The 21,642-nt window shown below is 37.6% G+C and overlaps 1 protein-coding gene across 1 annotated transcript; it reads left to right on the top strand.

Annotated features, from left to right (window-relative positions):
* The first annotated feature begins 478 nt into the window (after positions 1-478).
* On the top strand, positions 479-2,155 carry LOC125488420. The gene is made up of 2 exons (XM_011560063.3): positions 479-1,228; positions 1,458-2,155. The coding sequence occupies exons 1-2, from the start codon at positions 497-499 to the stop codon at positions 1,878-1,880; spliced, it is 1,155 nt and encodes a 384-aa protein (XP_011558365.3). The 5' UTR covers positions 479-496; the 3' UTR covers positions 1,881-2,155.
* The last annotated feature ends 19,487 nt before the right edge of the window (positions 2,156-21,642 follow it).

Below are 21,642 nucleotides of genomic sequence, written 5' to 3'. Positions count from 1 at the left end.
TTAAGTACAAGCACACTTATGTAATTGATACGCAGACGAAGTAATTAACCTAAATACATTATTACTTACGTAACATTTATTTACAAATAGATCTTGTGAACGAACATCCAAACCACAACACAAAGCTAGTTTCATTATCACTAACAATTGACAAAACCATTGCTAGAGTATTTGTCGTCTTATGTTATACGAAATCATTAAAATTCGGTCAGAGCGTCATAGCAAGGACTTCGTTAGTACTGCGCCACAAAATGAAAGTAAATTGCATAACTAGGAACGTTTAGCAACAGTACCGTCCTGTTCTGCGGGTAGCTAACACGTTATTGACAGGACGAACGAGTTTATCAAATCTTGATACGAATTATCGTGTTTGTGCAAAGTGCAATGAAACTGTTTCAAGTAAATTAATATACCGATTAACGCGCTGATAACATTATCAATTTCAAATCAAACTCTTGGTATTTGTTAACGCACTCAAGACTCAGTGAACGTTAGGATGACGAGTGATTCTAAAGAATATTTGAACAGTATTCTTGCAGAAGTGGCAAAGGACCAGCATATTGAAGAATGGATAATGACACAGAAATCATTTGTGTCTGTGGCCGATAATTTCTTCGGTGTAGTTGTGCCAGTAGCATTGACTGGAAAGGTAGATCACAGTAGAGATGCCGAATTGGACCTAGTCGTGAAGTTAGGACCTGAAGCCAACGAAGCAGTCAACAAGTTTTTCAACAGGGAATGCTTTGTTTACTCAACTGTGCTGCGGAACTACGAAAGTTTGCAAACAAATTTCTCGGAAACATCCAAGTTTGTTATTCCTAAGCACTATTTTATTTGCACTGAGCCTGGCAGAGAAGCCATCGTGCTGGAAAATATGTGCTGTAAAGGATACCAGCCACACTGCGGGGGTCCGTTCCTTGACTACGAACACATGGACATTGCTATGAAATCTCTTGCCAAATTCCACGCGCTATCTTTCATGATGAGAAGAACAGATAATGCTTTATATAAAAACATTGCTGAAAAGTGTGTATCTATTAGCTACACTGGTATTTTGTTGGATAACCTGGAAAACGCTAAAAAACTTTTAGACGACCGCTACACTCCTGTTATACAGTATCTAGAGGATAATTGCCTGAGACTCCTGAAGGCTCCTTATCAAGAGGTGAAGGAACTTGTCATCTGTCACGGGGATCTATGGAAGGATAATATTTTATTTAAATATAATGTGAGCATTTAGCATTGTTATTCCGTTTCAATATTAATTCTTACATCCACGTCTCTCTGTTTGATGGAAATCTTAGTAATTATCTTTAAACCACATTACCTACTAGATTTTTCATACATTTACATTCAATTATATATAAATACTCTCATATTTTCTTTCTATATTATAAACATTTTCATAATTCTTTCTTTGTATCTACATAATAAAACAAACACATATTTTCTTTTAGAATCAGAACCAACCCGTATCGGCCTGCCTAATCGACTACCAGACGTCCCGCATGCGTAGTCCAGCGTACGACATAATCTACCTTCTCATCACCAGCTCCAGCCAAGATCTTCGGAGAATCCATTACCAGCAGCTCCTCGATATCTTCTACGACACCTTCCAGAAGATGCTAGAAGAGGGGGGACTCTCTGCTCAAGTGTATTCTAGAGAAGACTTGGAGTATGACCTCAAAGTGTCGGCCGCTTCGTGTTTGATAGTGACGAATACCGTGATGTGGATATCACTGGGTCTGCAAGAAGAAGGCGGCATTGTTAAGCCGAAGAAAGTATTGACGAGTGAGAGGGAGAAGGAAGAAGCTAAAGAAAAATTCAAAGGAATTGTGCAAGGTATCATTGATGATTTTAAGCGGTTAGGTTATTTGTGAGGAAGCCGTGGCGTGGTGATGTATCGTATAAGACCGCTTGTTTCAATTTATTATTTGATAGAGTATGTACATTAAAATTTCAATTAGAGGCAGTTTTTTAAATTATTTTAGTATAATGAAACAAGTTCATTATCTAGCATATCACCTATTAATCCTTGATGTGGCTTATGGCTTTATATTTATTATTACTTATGTGATGTAAATTCATAATTTTATAATGCAAATAGGTAAACGACACTAATTTATTTTTACAATAAAATATTCATTTAACAATTTGTATGTGTATGAATACGTCTAAGTTACCGAAGCTATAAATGTTTCAACTGTGTAAAATCTATAATTAAATAAAAACAAAAGGCTAACCTAGCGGGTTCGACGGCTGTCGCCAGTTAGGTAAGTGGTAAGGTCTTGACAGTTGAGTGACAGAACGAGTCAAAACGTATCACTTATCAGGCAACTAAATACCTACAATACTACTGTTTGAAGCCACTCACTTAGCTATCTAGCTCAGGATTCGGAAGGACAGGTTGCAAATGCACCGTTTAAGCCAGACACGGCGCTGCACTTACCCCAAGCTCTCAGCGAAGACTCTACTATTTAAATATACACTTACCTCTGCCACTTGATTGCATTGCGACTCAATATATTATTTATTTAAGTAAGTACTTACCTATTTAATTCCTGTGAATCTATGCCGTCGGATAGGTAAAAGTTTACAGTGTGCTAGCATTTACGGGGTTTTGTTCACCGTAAGAGACAGTATACAATAATAAGGGACAAAACTGTATGTTCTTATATAGGTTACTTTATGCACAAATTTCCAAAGGAAAACATTTTAAGGCAAAGCGGAAAGCGTCGCGAGCCACTATCGTAAATACTAAATACTTAAAGAAAAAAAAGCAATCGTAAGAAGCCAGCGGAAGCGGTTCCCCGCCCGAACCCCACCGCTTCAAAATCTAAATCACATTTACCCGACATATTTCAACCTGAAACTCGGAGGAAGCACATTAAATCTCGGAGGTTTAAAATATGAAGTATGAAAATCCTCAGCTCACGTTGAATGGCGCAAATTTTTACAGCTTTACAAAGCACGTGAGTGTGGTATAAATTCTCCCTTGTAGCATCGGGGTCGTACAAAATGCATGTGGTATCTCGCAGACTTTGGCCTATCTACGTAGCCAGCCTACCTTGCCGGGAGCGATTTGTCTCATGGAATATCTAAAAGGGTGAGTCTTTTGAAAAGTTCCTTCGCATTTTATGTCAGTTAGGTTAGGATATGAACAATTTCGAAAGTGTTTTTTTTTTAATTTAATTATTTGGAAGCATCTAATAATTATTGTACATCAACAATTTATGCTATGTTTCTTGAAAATAGGTTCAGCTGTAAAACTCCTTCGGTTATATCGTGTACAAGTGAGGAAATTTTTCATTTTTCATATCTGAATATCTGAGCATTACCGATATGTAGATCGCCATCGCCGTCGCCTGCAGATCGCCGGAGGATCAAGCATATTATGTAAATAGATGCTACGAGAGAGGTCGGATGGATAACAAGATCGGGTCTCCCCATTTAAGAGTAGCTTGACAGGCGAAATACTTGACCAATTTTGAAATAATCGCGAGCGATTGAAAAGATCCACCCATAAAAAGCCTACTCCAAATGGCCCTAATTTTTTTAAACCTATGTTATATTATAGACGGCGTATATATTTTAGACGGTGGAATTAAGAAATGTTTTTCCGTTTAAGAGTAACTTTTTGCTGTATCTCTGAAACTTTTTCGCCTTCATCGTTCAAAACGCGTCTTTGCCACAAATACTGTATCATCAGCCTACTTTGACCAGCCTCTAAAAATTATATAATTTAATCCACTGTCTGGTCGTTGATTCGGCATGCTAAATCGAACATACGAGTACTAATAACTATCTTTAAAATAATATCTGCCAATGGCATAGCAGTCAGGGTCACTAAAATAACACATCATTATAAAACATAAACATGCACTCACGCCTTGTACTAATGTACTCCCTTGCGGGGTAGGCAGAGGTGCATTGCTGCACCCACTTTTCGCCAGAGTGTTATGTTAGTCCCAATGTAATAGGGGTCATTATAGCCACTGAATAATTTTATTATGTTCCGGAAAATTAAACAAAACAAATAAATTGTGGGCAGGTTCTAGTAATTTATCAGTGAAGTTGCCGAGGCTCATAATGTTTCAACTGTCTAAGTAAATCCATTAAATTAATAAAAGCTCGCATAGCCTGAGCCTGCAACCATAGACTAATAAACGAAGCGGATAGGTATTGTTGTTTAGTAAATGAGTATTTACTAAAGTACTTACTTACAGCCATGCTGAGCACGGTAATTCTCGATTCAGATAGACCTTGATTTTTTAATATCGTACTGGGTGTTTTTGGTTAAAGTGTGCCCCCTCGAGATCACATCATCGCTTGCCATTATAGAGGACTTTTATTTATTTTAATAAAAAAAGAAACTTAGCATACATTTTATTTTCATGACCACTCCACCACCATCCACTTTAACCAGGGACAACCTGTATTAATAAAAAAATGCACAAAAAACAGTTTAGGTAGGTACATTTTCCGTTAGGTACACTAATATTACACTATAATTTGCACATGTCTTATTTAATGTATCTTAGTTAATAAAGTGGTCCCCAAACTAGGCTATTATTATTACACAACGCACCAAAACCTCTATCTGTACTCTGCAGCAACACCTACACGGGTTCGTTAGCGATGTCGATAAACTCGTTTAAATACGCGTTCTACTAACCACAGCGCCGCATTCATGGCGAATCGCGATATTGTGACGTTTATCTACGTCGATAACAAAGCCGTGTAACGGCAGCAGCAGCAGGCAACGCAATGATCACAACTAGTTCGGTAAGTCATAATAACATGCAGTAGTGAAGCGCCGCCACCGCAGTATTTCATCTGCATTTCAGATTTTCAGTTTCAAGTGGTCGGTTTCTACTAAACTCAGTCGAGTCGGCGACGTCGAAGTAAACAAACTACACTCACGGGCAATGAAAAGGTTCCATTGAGAAAATCGCCAAATTACTTCTGAACGGAAAAAAAAACTAACTTAATGACGCCTTCTTATTTTACAGCTCATCAGAATATTACTGACTAAAAACGTTAATATTTTGGACAAATTTCTTATTAAATTATTTTTAAAAATTGGCCCATTTGGTGTCTGTCTTTTGGAAGTAGAAATGTTTCTTTGCACGTGGGTGCCTATTGTTACCGTTATAGCAGGAAAAGTTATTTTAGTGCCAGAGCTTCTAATAATATGGGTTTTTGCTATTTATGATCTGCACGATACATTATTAAGCAATAAGGCCGCCTTTTTGTACTGTTGTAATTTTTAAGTTTTATTTTGTATTGTTTCGGTTTTTGGTGCAAATAAAGAGGATTGTATTGTATTGTATTGTATTGTATTATGGGTAAAAAGTTTCATAATAATTTCCGCTAGAGGCGCCACGATATATTTTATGCTAGAAAACGTACACTTTAATAGTTTTCGACGAACTATCAAACCTGTACTGAGTGCTTAATTAAAAGACCATCATGATCATGATCGAAAATTTCAAGAAAAATTAAGTGACCTACAAGTCACAATGTAATACCTTCTATGATAAATTAGTAGAAAAGCCACCAGATCCTTTAGTCGTATATTTTATTCCATTAATCACTGTTTGAACTCCGCTTCGGCTGCACCAGTTTTGATTGTCCTGCCGAATAAATTACCTACCTACTTAGCAAGATAAGCGTATTTTAGATTGAACAGATAATTTTATTATTTACTAATCAACGGTACCTGCAGGAATGCAATTTATAGTAAGCAAAATACACAATGTGGGAATTGTATATTTGTATTGTACACTGTATTGAAACATAATATACTTACTCATTTCTACACTTATACATATACGTAAATACCTATATACCTACCAACCTAAGTCGCGAGTGTTTGGTTTTTATTTTTGCACTTTCAAGTTCTAAAAATAATTAAAATTAAGTATACCTGAGTAAGTATAATATTTGAAAAGGAAACGTTTAAAAACTGCAAATATACGTAGCGTTAAAAAGCGAAAGAGCGAATTAAGTATATAAAAAGGAACTTGGGCAGACACTTATAGAACTGAATTGAGCATTGAGCGGTATCGCGATATTTTATACGAAGTTGTGAGGTTCAAAGACGAAGAGTGTTATTTAATAAAGCGTTTTGCTTCTACGTAATAAAGTCGTCGCGTTTCAAAGAGATATAAAATTGCAGGATGACTTCCCGTTTCTGGGGGGTCACTCTACATGACAAAAAACTAAGTTTCGGCGCGCTGCTGCACGGGCTACGACTCTGTCTCGTTGTAGTAAACGTGCCGATTGCACGACAGCTCTCGTTCGTTCGTTTTTAGTCAGTATAGAGTAACCCTTCTGTGCTGACGGTTCTTTTTCTTGCTCTATCTTCGATAATTCTTGTTACGTACATACAGCGTGTTGCAAAAGTGGTATAAGCCAAAAGGTTGACTCGGGGGAGTCGGGGGTTCTAGACAATTTTTGTTGTTTTGCACGTCACACTTTACAAATTCACAAGATTAAATTAATATACTTACCTAGTATTATTGGATAATAATTATACAGACTTATAACTATAACTAAATATTAAACACTAAACTAGAAAAGAAATGCTGGCCAGCTCGCCGCCGCTGTCGGGTAGGGTACCCAAGACGCTGGCCGCGTTACATTGCTGTATGGCGATGCTTGGAATGATTCTACTCGTATTTGTATCCTGCAGTCCTTAAGTTATCTTTTCCTCTCGGAACACAGCGGATATATTACTGCTATTTATTAAATGAAAGTACTCTTTAAGAAAAATTGCAGATTTATAGAGTACATTTAGAGATGTAGCCATATTTTATTTTTATATTTAGGTGCTTATGCTTACCATGATACTTGAGTCATTAATTATTACAACTTCAATTATGTATAATTACGCTTCAAATAAAACTATAGTACGTAAAGCTTCGAACACTGACTGTGTGGAGGCCAATGACTTGAATACGTGGGGAGCCCTCCGGTGTCCTGGTCCGGACCTTAGACAGTTATGAGGTATCAGGTTGTGGTTCGATGAGGAAGGCCGAGGGCATTGCTTTAGCATTTCTCGGGAGAGAGTAGGTATATCCAGTAGTAGATGTATGGTCTAATTATGATGATAAACATAACACTGGGGGAAATTCGGCGCACCAATGTACCTCTGCCTACACCACATGGAATTACATATACCTTGGTAAGTATATTAAATAACAAACTCTTTTTACGTCTTGCATGTAAAAAACCTCAAGTTATTTACAGTCTTAAATGTTGTACGATGGTATACGGAACCCCTCATTTCCGTGTGTGACTCGCGCTTCCCCGGTTTCCTCTTACCCACGACATTTGCAGGGTCAACGATCCATATCGCGTGCGTAGAAAAAAAACTAGCAAAAAGGCTGGAGATACCAAGTGAATTTTCGTGCAATATTTCTAGAAAGGCCACTTCCTGGGCAATCATATGGAAATCTGGCGGCATTGTGCGAGCGGCCCGGATCTCGGATATTGCTATCCGTTTTGTGGGGTAAACTGGTTTATGTAGGGGAAAAAAAGTTTGGTAGTTGGTCGGTCCTCTTAGTGAGATGTTCTTACACATAACGTAGACCACGTAGTACATACACTCACGAGCAATAAAAAAGTTCCAGTTACAAAATGCCGACACACCCACACTACCAATTATTTAGAATTTTTTGTACTATACTTAAGATGTTTTCAATTGAATCATAAAGAATAAATCCCATTTAGAATTTAATCAAAATTTTGGTAAGTTTTAAATTGGCAATATTCTGATAATGTAAGTTATTCAATATTGCAGACGGCGACATTAACCTAGTCTTTTCCGTTTAGGACTAATTTGGTGCTGTTGTCAGTGGAACTTTTTCATTGCTTGTGAGTGTAGCAGGTGCACTAAAATTCTTTAAAATATATTTTCCTTCTTTATCCACATTCGACCATCGTCCGAGGTCTCTCCCTAAGGTATTAAAAACGGGCTTTCCTGATTTTTGAGGTGAAACTGAACTATCCTTTCGTACACAATTTCGTTCAGACTATTTTATAAAGGTGTTATTTCTGAGGCTAGGAACATTTTCATTTTTTATTGAGACGATCGTAAAAAAAAGTATAGGTCATATTGGATTTGTCCGAAACACCAATTTTATAGTAAGTGACACAGGACGTTTTTTTTTGTCAATGAACTCCGGGACACGGGACAAACGAGCTGATGCTGATGATAATAATTATTTGTTATGAGTAAATACATATACCTATAAAAATGAAATTTAATTCAAAAATACTCGCTCCAAAAATCATAAAACGAATTGCCTCCAATTTGTTTTTACATCGATTCATTTTTCCAATAAGCCACGGGCTAATATCAGTTGGGGTCATCCAATATTTCACCTGCAATACGTGGATGTCGGACCACACACCATCATATTATATTTGAAGGGTTTTTTTTACAAAAACAACGTTACTATCATTTTTAATCATTTAATTGCTGATAGCATAATCATTGGATACGATTTCTATAAACCAAAAAAAAGTTACGTTGTTTTTGTAAAAAGCCCTTCATTTGTACCTACGAGTATCAACCGAAAGTCTAAATCCGTTTGTGGATAACTAGCTTTCGCCCGCAAGCTTCGCTTTCACAAAATTACACTCACGGGCAATGAAAAGGTTCCACTGAGAAAATCGCCTAATTACTTCTAAACGGAAAATTCTAGCTTAACGCCGTCTTCTGCAACATTAAACACACATTTACATTTAACAGAGCATCAGGATATTAACAACTAAAATCGGTAATATTTTGTTCCAGTTTTAAATATTTTATTTGAAAAAATTGGTTTCGTTTGCTGTCGGAATTTTGTGAGTGGAACTTTTTCATTGCCCGGCAGTGTAGTATTATGGAAATTGGTTATTAAGGGCCACTTGCACCAACATAATTATTATCTCGATTTATGGCATAAATTTATATGGAATCACGTTTCTTAAATCGAGATTAGACACTAAATCTAGATTTAACACTTTGGTGCATGTTTGGTGCAAGATTAAATCCAGTTCTGGATCCACTGGATCCAGTTTAAATAACAAACAAAACCCCATATAAATTTTAATAGTTAGCAATTAAAATACAGCGTCTCTCGCCTGCCAAACTGTCAGATCCATACAAGTTACGTCAGATTTGACATTCGGTTGCGGTAACCCTCCGAACGAGATCTCACGCGATCGCTGTATAGTTTCAACGCAAATATTCTATTAGGTAAATAAATAGAGGTACCGGAATGATACAATTATGTGGACCCAGTTTCAGGAATTTTCATAAACAGGCAGTCCTCACAAGGTCGCCATCCTAACAACCCGTTAACCTGTTGTTAACATTCGCTAATTTACACATGTTATTACAGTGATGTTGGCGGACTATGCTGTAATCGGTGGAATAGCCCTAAACTTAGTTTATTATTCTGTGAAGGGCCTCTGAAGGGACCTTGTTCAGTATGAAAGACTAGAATAGTATAACTTTATTGTACAGAATGTTTTGTACTGTGATAGGAAACCTTTCCCATTTCCGAGTATTGCCTATGTAATACTATGTAATAGTTAGGTATTACATATAAGGCATGTATAATATATTCTTTTATTGGCTGTATTATAGACGGATGGCCTTACCTAATCATCAGCCAACATTATATCCATTGTTGGAAAGGGGTTTCCCAGGGACCGCTACTATCCTATCTCATAAGCCTTCCTGTTACATTCAGAAGTGAGCGCTGAAGGGCGTTCCACGATACGTTTGTCCGTTCTAGAACTCTTCCAACCAAGGATGTCCCATACATACACTAAATTGACCTTTGAATTTAATTAAAATTGAATGGGGAATGGCAATGTTCGAATAAAATTTTATCTCTGCAATAACAAAGCTGAAAGTGGACATTAGTGTAATGTTTTTGTGAGAAAAAGGATAAATGTCAGCCCTTTCTACCCGACAACAACGGCGAGACAAAAAGGATTGCTTATACATACTAATCACACATTTATCTATTGAGGTGACAGAAATGTTTGTCTTTACGTGATCATCACCACAAGATTCACAAGTCACAAATCTTATTATGAATTATTGAAATAAATTAGTTCACTTATACGAGTAATGTAGACAAAGTACTGGTATACAATTATACATGGTAGACAACTACATTGTTTAAGTGATCAACGTTCGACCAACGTGAGTTTAGCTAAATTAGTAAAAACAAAAATTTCTACCATACACAATCCGCATAATGGACCCAAAAAGACTAATTAATTCTTTTATACAGAGTGCTAGAAACGTTGACTATTTTGTAGTTAATTTTATGACATGAAGTAGGCATAAATACGTCCACGTAACGACTGTATAGGCTACTCTTAGAAAGGTTATCCTGTTATAGCTGTATACAAGCTGTATAGAAGCTGTATATGCGTGGATGGGGTCGGTAATGGCCGGTCGGACCTCGGCCTACAGCCACGACCCAATGTATTGGAAACAATGATTGATTCCCATCGAAACCCTCACCCTTTCCTTCTCTGAAATGCGATCTTATCGTCTTATTTTAATTTTATCACGATCGCTTTGAAGTTTTGTCATTTTTTTATGATGTTTATAATAAGTATAAGTAGTATCGCTTTTATAAAGCTTCGATTTTTTACCCTACTTGATTCATATAAAAAAAATGTGTAACTAAATTAGCACTGTAAAAAAGAAAAAAAAAAGAACTAAAGTTGTTTAGTATGACGGATTAGATAACCTAGACCCTGTATAATTTCCCAGGTATTTTAAAATATTGGGGCATATTTTTAAATAGGGTAGATGGGACTTTCTCTACAATATGCACAATATGCAGGTTGTATATTTTCATTTTCACACTACGTGTTCCGGGTCGAAGTTTACAGATTTAATGCCTTGCCTATAAATTCGTGCACCTCTCCAATATCGATGTTCAAAACTAAAGTGTTCTTTGTTGGAGTTGGTAACTCTTACTTATAAAACTATCTACGTCTTCACTTAAAGAATGACTACAAGAAAATAAGAATAGCAATCTCGGGAAGTTTTCAATTAAAAAGCTCAAAGAAAATTCCGAGACCGCTCACGTGCCCCCGCTCTCGATAAATTAAGAAATAAAAAGCTTTTTTCAAATTGCAATAGGAAATTATTCTTCTGAGGAATTTATATTTGCAATTAACATTTCTGAGTGCTGCTGGCCAGTTGCAATGGGGACTACCGTTTTTTTGCTCACCAGTTGGCGCCACTGTCGACTGAGGTCAAGAGGTACCATAGCTGTCAAACTTATCAAAGGCGACTTTATCAAATTGGCGCGAAATAAAGTTTTAAAATCTTGAATCTTATAAGCTTATTAATTATAAAATAACTATCATCATATCGAGTTACTATGCCGCAATGTTGTGCAGATCCGTTATGTTCGGAAAGAAAAGGAGGACATATGTTACCAAGTGATAAAACTGTTCTAAAACAGTGGCTTGTGAAATAATTATTATCCGACAATCTCGTGTTTGTGAAAATCATTATAAACAATTTCAGAAAGAACATAATGTAAATAAGGATTAGGCATTTAATAAATACAATAAAAATAAAAGAATTACACACTGATTTAACTTTTATTTATCCTTTCCGTTTAAACACACTGCTATACAAAAAATATAACACATTAGTAATCCACACATTGTTAGTTAAAAGTAAATAATGGTAGTATATGTAGTATACTAAGTATTCTATTATTTGTGGGGGTGTCAGTACCTGCACCTGGCTCACTCGAATGAAGCCTTTGTGCATATACATATATCGCCTTAAGGTCTAAACTCCACTCCTAAGCTTGGACCATTTCCTACCACGCTGTGGTCCTCTGCAGGTTGGTGGGTTCGAAAATCTAGATATGCAGGTTTTATCACGATGTTTTCATTCACCGTTAGAGCGATGGTATGTAGTATGTACACTGTACATAAATTCCAAAGTAGTTACTCATTGGTGACAATATCTAGATCTGGAGTTTCATTTTTAGTGTTCACACTGCTATACAAAATTTCTGAAGGCCACTCAACAGTATACACTATCATTTTGTTGTATGATGCTGTCCTCTACGTTATTAACCAAGTTACTGTTACGGTCATAGTCTTGGTGTCTGTAAAAAGAAAAAGACATAGCTGTTACCAAAGCAAACAAGCATACATTTCGTAAAAAATAAGTTTGTAAACAGTAAACAAACTAACCTCTGAATTAGCTGCTCTTTTCCTTAATTCAGCTTTCAAAGCGTGCACATTCATCAACAAATAATCCATATTTGCGATAATTTCGCGAAAAGAGATCACTTTTCAACAGGGAAATGAACGAAAATATAATTTATCACGAAGCCCGCCAAACAAATTATATGAAAAGTAAAATGTCATTGTCACTTGACCTCAGTCAACACCAGCGCCCCTAGCGGCAAATTCACACGCGTTAGCTCCCATTCAATCATCACTTTTTTATTGGGGTTCATTTCAATTCGCATACGTACTTATTTAACGCAGAGTTAAATTAATCTCAAAGGGGGATTAAAGAAGTAAAAGGGTTGGTAAAAATAACAAATTCAAAATAGGTATTCACTGCTCACCAATTTTTTACCTGTGACACAATTCTTTTCTTTCAATCAATCGTTTTCACTGAGTGTGGTTACCGTTTATTATTTAATATCTGTAGTTACAGCATCTGAATTACATACTTTTCTTGGGTATAGTGAACGCTTTCTTGACCCTCTATCTTCTCTATCTACAGGGTGGGTTTCTTTAACCGAACTGATTTTGTCAGCCGATAGTGTAGGAGTTAAGTGTGCTCTTAAGATTTTCATTTAGATTTGAAATGTTTTATATTCAACCGCATGAATGAGCCTTATTTTTAGTATCTATTTTGTAATAGTTACTGGTTAGACCACGTTCCTGAGATAATTGGGTGTTCACATTCAGAGAAATAGAGAGATAGACAGACGGACAGGTGACAAAGTGATCATATAAGGGTAAGGTAAGCTTAAGGGTTCCCTTTTTACCTTTTCACGTGTGGATCCCTAATAACAAAAAAATCAACCGACTTCAAAAACCTATAAAAAGTAAGAAATTAATTAATTTTGAAACCTATAAAGTGACAGTACAAAAATACCTCAGCAAGTACAGGAAAACATGGCCCATACCTAGAGATATATTTTGTAATAAGTTCCTTTACAAAGTAGCTCTCCGCACAATATTTTTCTTTTAAAAGTTTGTTCTTTATGCTAGACAGATACTTACACAATTTAACTTTTATCAACACCTGAGCCCTCCCATATTTACATCCGCTTACTGCCGTTATTAGTCTATAACTCAACACTTATCTCAGGACCATTTTTTGCCTTCTTTTGTGTATTTTTTCCTTCTTTAAAAAAATATAGTTGGGTGAGATTCAATAAATGGGCGACTGCAAACATGTCAATGAACTTACTTACCCGTAATCCCAAAAAAAAAACAAGTATAGTACCAATAACGTTAACATTGTTAACATTCTGACAGATGTATGCAAAAGACAGAAGAAAACGTATTTGTAAATCAAAAAAACAGGTAAATAGGTACTGAACAAAAACCTGCACTAGACATTTTTAGTATTTTTACAGTCACTTGGTTTAGTTGCACGTGCTGGTTTAATTTGATAGATGCAATTAGAATCTGTTTGTTTGTTCGAAGGTAACCGGTTTAGTGCAACAAGAGAGTTCCACCGGTCGTCCCGGCCCGCCTAAATCGAGTTAAAGTTGCATTAGGTACAGTGTGCAAAATATATGAAAATTTATTTAAGTAAATATATTAATATGATATTTATATTTAATATTTATTTATTTATTTATTTATTTACTAATATTGTACAACTTTACAGAAAACTAATTCGTTATACAAATTAAACTAACACTAATAAAATAAGAACATAAAACATAACTCATAAACTCTCAAAAAGTAAGCAAAACATAAAACATAACTAAGTACTTATCCATTTCTAATTGTAACAAATAATGCCTAATGTGACTGTGGTGAATTCACCCAAACCACAACTGTACAAATCTACTATTTCACTTACTTTATTAAGCACCCTCAAGGCTCTGGTCATAGGCGCCTGCGCTAAAAGGTTGGTCCTGGCCTGCGGTATGCTGAACAGCCGGCCCGCGCGGCGCCGCAGCCCCCGCGCGCCCTCACTCGGCACCACCAGGCTTATGTTTTCTAGAATGGCAGGGTTTATCAGCCAGCCCCTCAGTATTTTAAAAAGGGTAACTGCTAAGGTTAGGTCTCTCCTAGCCGCTAGAGTTGTGTACCCTACCATCCCAGTAACAAATAAGCTCGGATATAATAAAGGATATCCGGGATACACTCCATATAATTTAAAATACAAAAAGCGAAGAAATTTGTTTTGTATTTTCTCCAGCATCAAACTATATTTAGTTTCATGCGGAGCCCATATGATTGCGTTACATTCTAATTTACTCCGTACTAACGCGTTGTACAATGCCTTCACAGCACTTATTTCTGTGAAACCATGGCACCTACGGAGTACAAAACCTAAAATTTTGAAAGCACTCTTGCATGTGTCCACAATGTGATCACGAAATGACAAGTCTGATGAGATCCGCACTCCCAGATCCCGCACCGAAGTGACCTGCTGCAGCGCGGCGCCGCCGGCCAGCGTGTACTGGCGCTGCCGCGGGGCCCGCGCTCGGCTGAAAGAAATCTGCATGCACTTCGATGAGTTGAACTGGAGCTTGTTGTCGTGGCTCCACTGGACCAACCTATCTATGTCCTCCTGTAGCCGGTCACAATCACCCTCGTCCCCGATTCGTAACAACAGTTTGAGATCGTCCGCAAACAACAGGCATGTGGCGTCCCGTACGATGTTTGGAAGGTCGTTAATCATGATGAGAAACTCCAGCGGGCCCAGGTTGCTACCCTGACTTACTCCTGAGTACGTGCAATATGGTTCCGAGTAACTGCTGCCAAATTGCACGTACTGTTTCCGATTGTCAAGGTAGCTACTGAAGAAAGTTAGTGAATGCGGGGTACATCCGATGGCCGCAAGCTTATTTAAAAGTACATCATTGTCTACCGTATCAAAAGCTTTCTTAAAGTCAAAATAAGCGGCATCGACTTGCACCCCATATGCCATATGTATCTATCTATGTATTTGTATAGATACCTACATCAGCTGTCCGATACCCATAACACAGGCTCTGCCTAGCTTGAGGTGGGATGGCCGTGTGTGAGATGTCCCCACATATTATTATTATTATTATTAAATATATACTTCATCACGACCCATTACGTCCCCACTGCTGGGGCACGGGTCTCCTTCCAATGACGGAAGGGTTTAGGCCTAGTCCACCACGCTGGCCAAGTGCGGGTTGGTGGACCCCAACACTTGCAAGCTTGTGCTGAGAGAGTTGTCGGGTAAGTGAGCAACCCGACTGTCAGATGTTTTCAAGCCGCCCGAAGGCCTCTGACTAGGCTTAACGACTGCTGCCGAAGCAGCAACCGGGACCCACGGCTTAACGTGCCGTCCGAAGCACGGAAGCGTCCAGAAAAGCACCACTTGAAACTGGTCACCCATCCAATGGCTGTCCGTGTCAGTTGTTGCTTAACCTCAGCGATCAGTTACGATCACTGAGGCCCGCTCGACTACGGACGCTTCTTAAATGTATCCTTCAATATATACTTACGGGCAAAGAAACAGTTCCACTCACAAAATGTCCACACCAAACAGCCCCAATTTTTACAAATATTTAAATTAAAATTTTAACGAAATATTATCGTTTTTAGTTGGTACTTAATATCCTAATGCTTAGTTAAATGTACTTCAATGTTGCAGAAGGTGTCATCAAGCTAGTATTTTCCGTTTACGAGTAATTTGGTGCTTTTCTCAGTGGAAACTTTCATTGCCCGTGAGTGTATTTGACCATTTGGCATCTAAGAAGAAACATCGGATATTTTTTGGCTTCCCTGATGCTCCTATGTCATTTGAGTCATGATTTAGTTTCTCATTTAAAAACGCCCAGTTAACCATAACTTAAATATGTATAAAGCCTAGCTAGCGCTGTGATTTTCCGAGTTACTCAGTTCGAGTTATTGTTGGGTAATAGGTAAGTAAGTACTCCTCACATGTTTAGGTAGAAAGATTATTCATAAAATATACTAAACGGGCTAGATTTATCTGTACAGTCCGAACTAAATTACTTAATCATTTTAAGTTTTATACCCTTATACTTCCATTAAAACTTATGTTATAAAATATACACCATTAGTTCATCTAGGTCTAAAAATATCGACAGATTCATTTGTTTTTAATTTTCATTAAAATTCCCAACAAAAACAGATTACTTTTGAGAATGAAAATCTTTTACGGGTGAAAAATGTTAACAGACGGTTCTGCAGACTCTACTTCAGAGAACACGACCGGTAAGAATAGAAAAGAATCTCGGTTTATTGTTTCAAACGCGGAGAGTCCGGGTGCAGCCTGCCCTGCCCTGGGGGGTCACTCTATACTGAGGAAAAACAAACGAACGAGAGCTGTCGTGAAATCAGCACGATTAATACAACGAGTTAGAGTTGCTTTTCGCGCAGCAGCGCTTCGAAACTTAGTCTTTCGTCATAAAGAGTGACCCCACGCTCTGTCGCGAATGAAAACGGTAATAAAATAGTTTAGAGTATCAATCTTCCTCAAGAATTCGTGTATCCAACTACCCACATTGTCTGTGCAGACATCAATGTTGCAGATACTTACCGGCAATTCTAAAACAAAAGTTTACAAACGATATAGGGTGTCACAACGAAAAGGTTGATTCAGATAAAAGTAAGTAAGCTGATTCAGAACAAAACCGTCTTGGGTAGAATATATGTTATGTTACTTTGTTTTATTAACGACATATAAGTAAGTATAAATCGGTATATACTTACGTTTATTATAATAAGCATAGAATAACGACTACTAGTACTAGTTAGAACATAGAATAACGAGTACAGTAGTACTACTGTACTCGTTATTCTATGTTCTAACTGTTATAAGTTATCGTAAAAAAATGGAAATTCTAAGAGAAATGCCTTGCGAAAACACGTAAGTAAGTAGTTTAGTATTAGTTTTGAATCAGTGTAACAACAAGGATATGTGGCCAAACTCCTTCAAGTATTCTTATTTTTATTTATTCTTCTTCCCCGATAATAAAATAAATATGAAGTGCGATCTCCATACAAAGTCACACAAGCGTTGCTTCTATTTTTTATTTACACACTTCAGACACAGTGTTACAAAAAAATAGAGAAGATTACGAAAATGTTAGGTACTTTCATGAGGGTTCCAGCTGAGAATTAGCTAGTTGTAATAAAATGAATCCTTGGATTACAGCAAACGGTGAAGTTAGAGTCTTCTTCTGACCGTCAGATAAAACCGCAAACATTCCCGTTTGAGAAAATTATAACAACTCAAACTACGCACACAGATAAACTAGTTATACCTACTTACTTGTGTAATGTACCTACTTGACCCAAGTGTAAGACAATTGGAAGGATATCCGGTGCTATGGAACTACCTATCCTATCTGTGCTTTGGGTATCCTAGTTTAGTAGCCAGGAACCCAAAATGTAAACTAAGTAGGAAGTAGGCAATTTAAAGTTATCCTTTTCACTTCAGATGTCGAATATAAAACCACTATTCTCGGGATTTATATATATACAGGGTGTTGCAAAAAGGGTATATCAAGCCGAAACCTACATGTGTAGCATGGTATATGTAAGCCCGAAAATAAAATCAGAATTTCAAAATTCGCGAAAAAAATGATCATTTTCCATAGAAACTATGTTGGTCACGTTACTTTTGACTTGAAATTCTGATTTCATTTTCGGGCTTAGATATACCATGCTGTACATGTAGGTTTCGGCTTGATATACCCTTTTTGCAACACCCTGTATAGTGCAGGGGACACAGTAAATTCTCTTAAAATTCTTGCAGCTGTATATTGGTACTCATTAAGCATAAAATATACATATAGGTACCTATGTAGTTTCTCTTCCGTCATTTATTTCACGCTGTGTTCTAAGCCGAGCGCGGCAGCAAACAAACAAATTATGGCATTTACGACGCTAATAAAATGAAACTGAAACAGAATCGCAAATCTCTGTAACATTAGATACGGTAAGGTCGTTATGTACGCAGCCTAGAGGGTTACTCCACCTTGACAAAAACGTACAAAGGAGAGTGGGAGTGCATTCAGTACGTTTAATTCAACGAGATAAAGTCGTGGTTAGTGTAGCAGCAATCCGAAACTTAGCTGAAGTGACCCCGTCGTCCCCAGGCTGCCATAAAATTGTGATTCGTAAAAGTGTAAATAAAATGTAGATATTGGAGATGAGACGGCCCATTCGCCATCGATAAACTAGCTATTCAAGCACTATAGCGGCAGGATAGTGCTGAACAAGAGATGTTTCATACTCATAATGTCGGGCATGTAACAGGCCTCGAGACACCTCGCGATCATTTTTTATGATACCTAAGCCCTTCACCAACCCGCACTAGGCCAGCGTGGTGGACTAGGCCTAAACCCTTCCTTCATTGGAAGGAGACCCGTGCCCCAGCAGTGGGGACGTAATGGGTTGTGATGATGATGTCTTAGAAAGTTGATTCAACAAAGCAACATCCTCGCAACACCTTTTCAAGTTTTCAATCACGGTAATTTACGTAAGTGTATTTGAACCTGCATTTTTACGTAATAATATACTTTTGTACCTCACCAAGTCTTTTAATTGCAATAATTTATCTTGAAAAGCGAGCTTAGAAGAATGTATGATGTTAATAAATAAGGACTAACAGTGAGGGATAATCTGGGAAAGCAGTCTGAGAGCTATTAGGTAATTGGTTTAACTTCACCCCGAGTGGATTTGCTCTACCTATGTCTGCTAGCCTGGTACCTCTGACAAAGAGAATATAGCCGCGACAGTGGTCTTTGTATGGAGACTGACTATGTGCGATGCAGCTTACAGATTATAATTTATATGTATAATATTGTTGAAGCTACTTACTACTTATAGGTACACAACTACTCAATATACATAACCGAAATTTTTTAGATAATGTGACTTAACGCAGATGCTAAATTATTTGAAATGAACCGAAAACGGTTGCACTTGAAAATGCCTTAGATAATACTTTTATGCAGACAAGGTATAAAGCCAAAATAATTATATTTATTACACTCACGTGCAAAGAAACAGTTCCACTTACAATATGCAGACACCAAATGACTCAAATTTTTAAAACATTTAAATGAGGAAATTTGAACAAAATATTTACCTACGTTTTTAGTTGGGAATATTCTGATGCACCGTTAAATGTACTTACATTTACATATTGCAGAAAACGTCATTAAGTTAGTTTTTTTTTCCGTTTAGGAGTAATTTGGTGATTTTCTGAATGGAACTATTTCATTGCCCGTGAGTGTATATTTAATAGATGTTGTAATTAATGTTCAAATTCGGATGTTGCTACATCAAGATATAACTTAATAGTACCTAATAGGAAGATAACTTAATTGTAATAAACGAGTAAACACTCGTCCGAGTTTATTACTATTAAGTTATCTTTAACCATTATCACCCAAGTAAAGAAATAGGTGTCAAAATTACCGACACTAAATTGTTTATTTAAAAAGCAATCAACGCGAAACACGGGTGTCTTGCACAGTGAACTAAGGAGATGTGATAATAAATAACGGGAGTGTATCCCGTTATTTATTATCACATCTCCTTAATCCTGGCTAAGGGCACATATACATGAGTCCAAACCAGGGTAGTAACATTTTAGGGCTGATGTTTCAATTGTCAGATAAGTGTTATCTGAAGAATAAAATTGTTGCAGTCATTGGCTAATACTAAGGGCTGATTTTTCAATAGTCAGATAAAAGTTATCTGAGGAATAATTGTGATGCTGTCGCGTGTGAATGTTTGTATTTGACAGTGACAGCAACAATTTTATTCCTCAGATAGCATTTATCCGACCATTGAAAAATCAGCCCTTAGTCTGAAATCACATCTCCCGTCGACTAATATCCGGCGTTTCGGTGTTCTTGAGTGTTCGTAAGTAATAAGATTAAACTACACGACGGAGTTAATCAAGGATTAAATTGGCCTGGATATTCTAACGAGCATAACGTTTGTGAGGAACTAGCTGTTATAATGACGTTAAGTATGGGGAATGATAGATAGATAAGTTATTAGTAGGTAGATAGATAAGTTATTTATTTGCTTAACACAATACATACACAGGGATCAGCTGAGAATTATTATTATCGTGAACACTCATGCGGTCTTCCCGTCTAGTACATAGGGCCTCTAGTACAGGTTTTGCAATTTACGTAAACGAAAAAAGTTTTGGTTTTCTTCTGTCACCTGCATATATTATCTGTCAAAAGTTTCATGATAGTTTCTGCTAGAGGCGCCACTTTTTATGCGAGAAAACTGAAACATTTGTAGTTTTCGAAAATCTATCAAACCTGTACTACACGTAGAAGGAAACCTAAACTTTTTTCGTTTTCAAAAATTGCAAAACCCGTACTAGACGGTCTTGTCTGCTAAAAGTCCCTACAGGAATGCAGAATGTATAATGTGTGACATAAGTTTCATCCATTAGTAATTAATTACGATATCTATGGTCTGGTTAATACTTGTTCTGAATAAAGGTCAAATATAATTACAAATACTCATGCGATCTAGTCTGCTGTAGGCTCTACAGGGAATGCCAAAATAATAATAATAATTAATATGTGATATAAGGGATGTGAGGGGCTTGTCGCTCACGTCCGTAGGTACAAACCCTAGTTACCCTACACGTGCCCCCTGGGTGGTGCTAACGAGTGACAACGCCGAATGTCGGGCGGCGGTAAATCGACCCGACCTCCTCTCCTAGCAGAGGCGGCGATCTCCCGCCGTAAAAAAGGAGAATCACCAACACGCCTGCCAAGCGCGGTGATTATGGCAAATACACCTCCTAATGATGGAAAAAACAAAGCCCCGGCCCCCAGTCCCCGGCAGCCCCGCTATCCCGGACTCCGGTAGCGGTCACGGTAACGGCGGGGCAGGGGGTGCGAAGAATCTCCGGCAGAGAGTCGGCTACCAGCCCAACCGACCCTTGCACCTGGCAACATATAACGCACGGACACTGAGGGAAGACGTGAAGATAGAGGAGCTGGAAGAGGAAATCAGCAAGTTAAAATGAGACATTATAGGGTTATCCGAAGTCCGACGAGAGGGAGAGGATACGGAAATTCTCCAGTCCGGAAACTTGCTGTACCACCGGGAGGGCGACCAACTGTCCCAAGGGGGTGTCGGGTTCATCGTCAACAAGTCCCTCGTCAACAACATCGTTGAAATCGGAAGTGTGTCGACACGGGTTGCGTACCTCATCCTGAGAATATCTAAACGATACTCAATGAAGGTCATACAGGTTTACGCACCCACATCTAAGCACACCGATGATGAGGTCGAACTTGCGTATGAAGACGTATCGTCTGCCCTGCGTAAGTTCACTACTCATTTCACGGTGGTGATGGGAGACTTTAACGCGAAACTCGGAAAACAAGA

The sequence above is a fragment of the Plutella xylostella genome, chromosome 7 (genome assembly GCF_932276165.1).
Source record: "Plutella xylostella chromosome 7, ilPluXylo3.1, whole genome shotgun sequence".
Lineage (NCBI taxonomy): Eukaryota > Metazoa > Arthropoda > Insecta > Lepidoptera > Plutellidae > Plutella > Plutella xylostella.
The sequence above is the reverse complement of the archived record's forward strand: the minus strand, read 5'-3'. Positions and strand labels throughout refer to the sequence as shown.

What these genes read in the sequence shown, in the direction of transcription:
- LOC125488420 (XM_011560063.3), top strand. Translation starts at nt 497, where the DNA reads ATGACGAGTGATTCTAAAGAATATTTGAACAGTATTCTTGCAGAAGTG. An exon ending in ATATTTTATTTAAATATAAT is followed by an intron (nt 1,229 to 1,457) that starts GTGAGCATTTAG and finishes ATTTTCTTTTAG; the next exon opens with AATCAGAACCAACCCGTATC.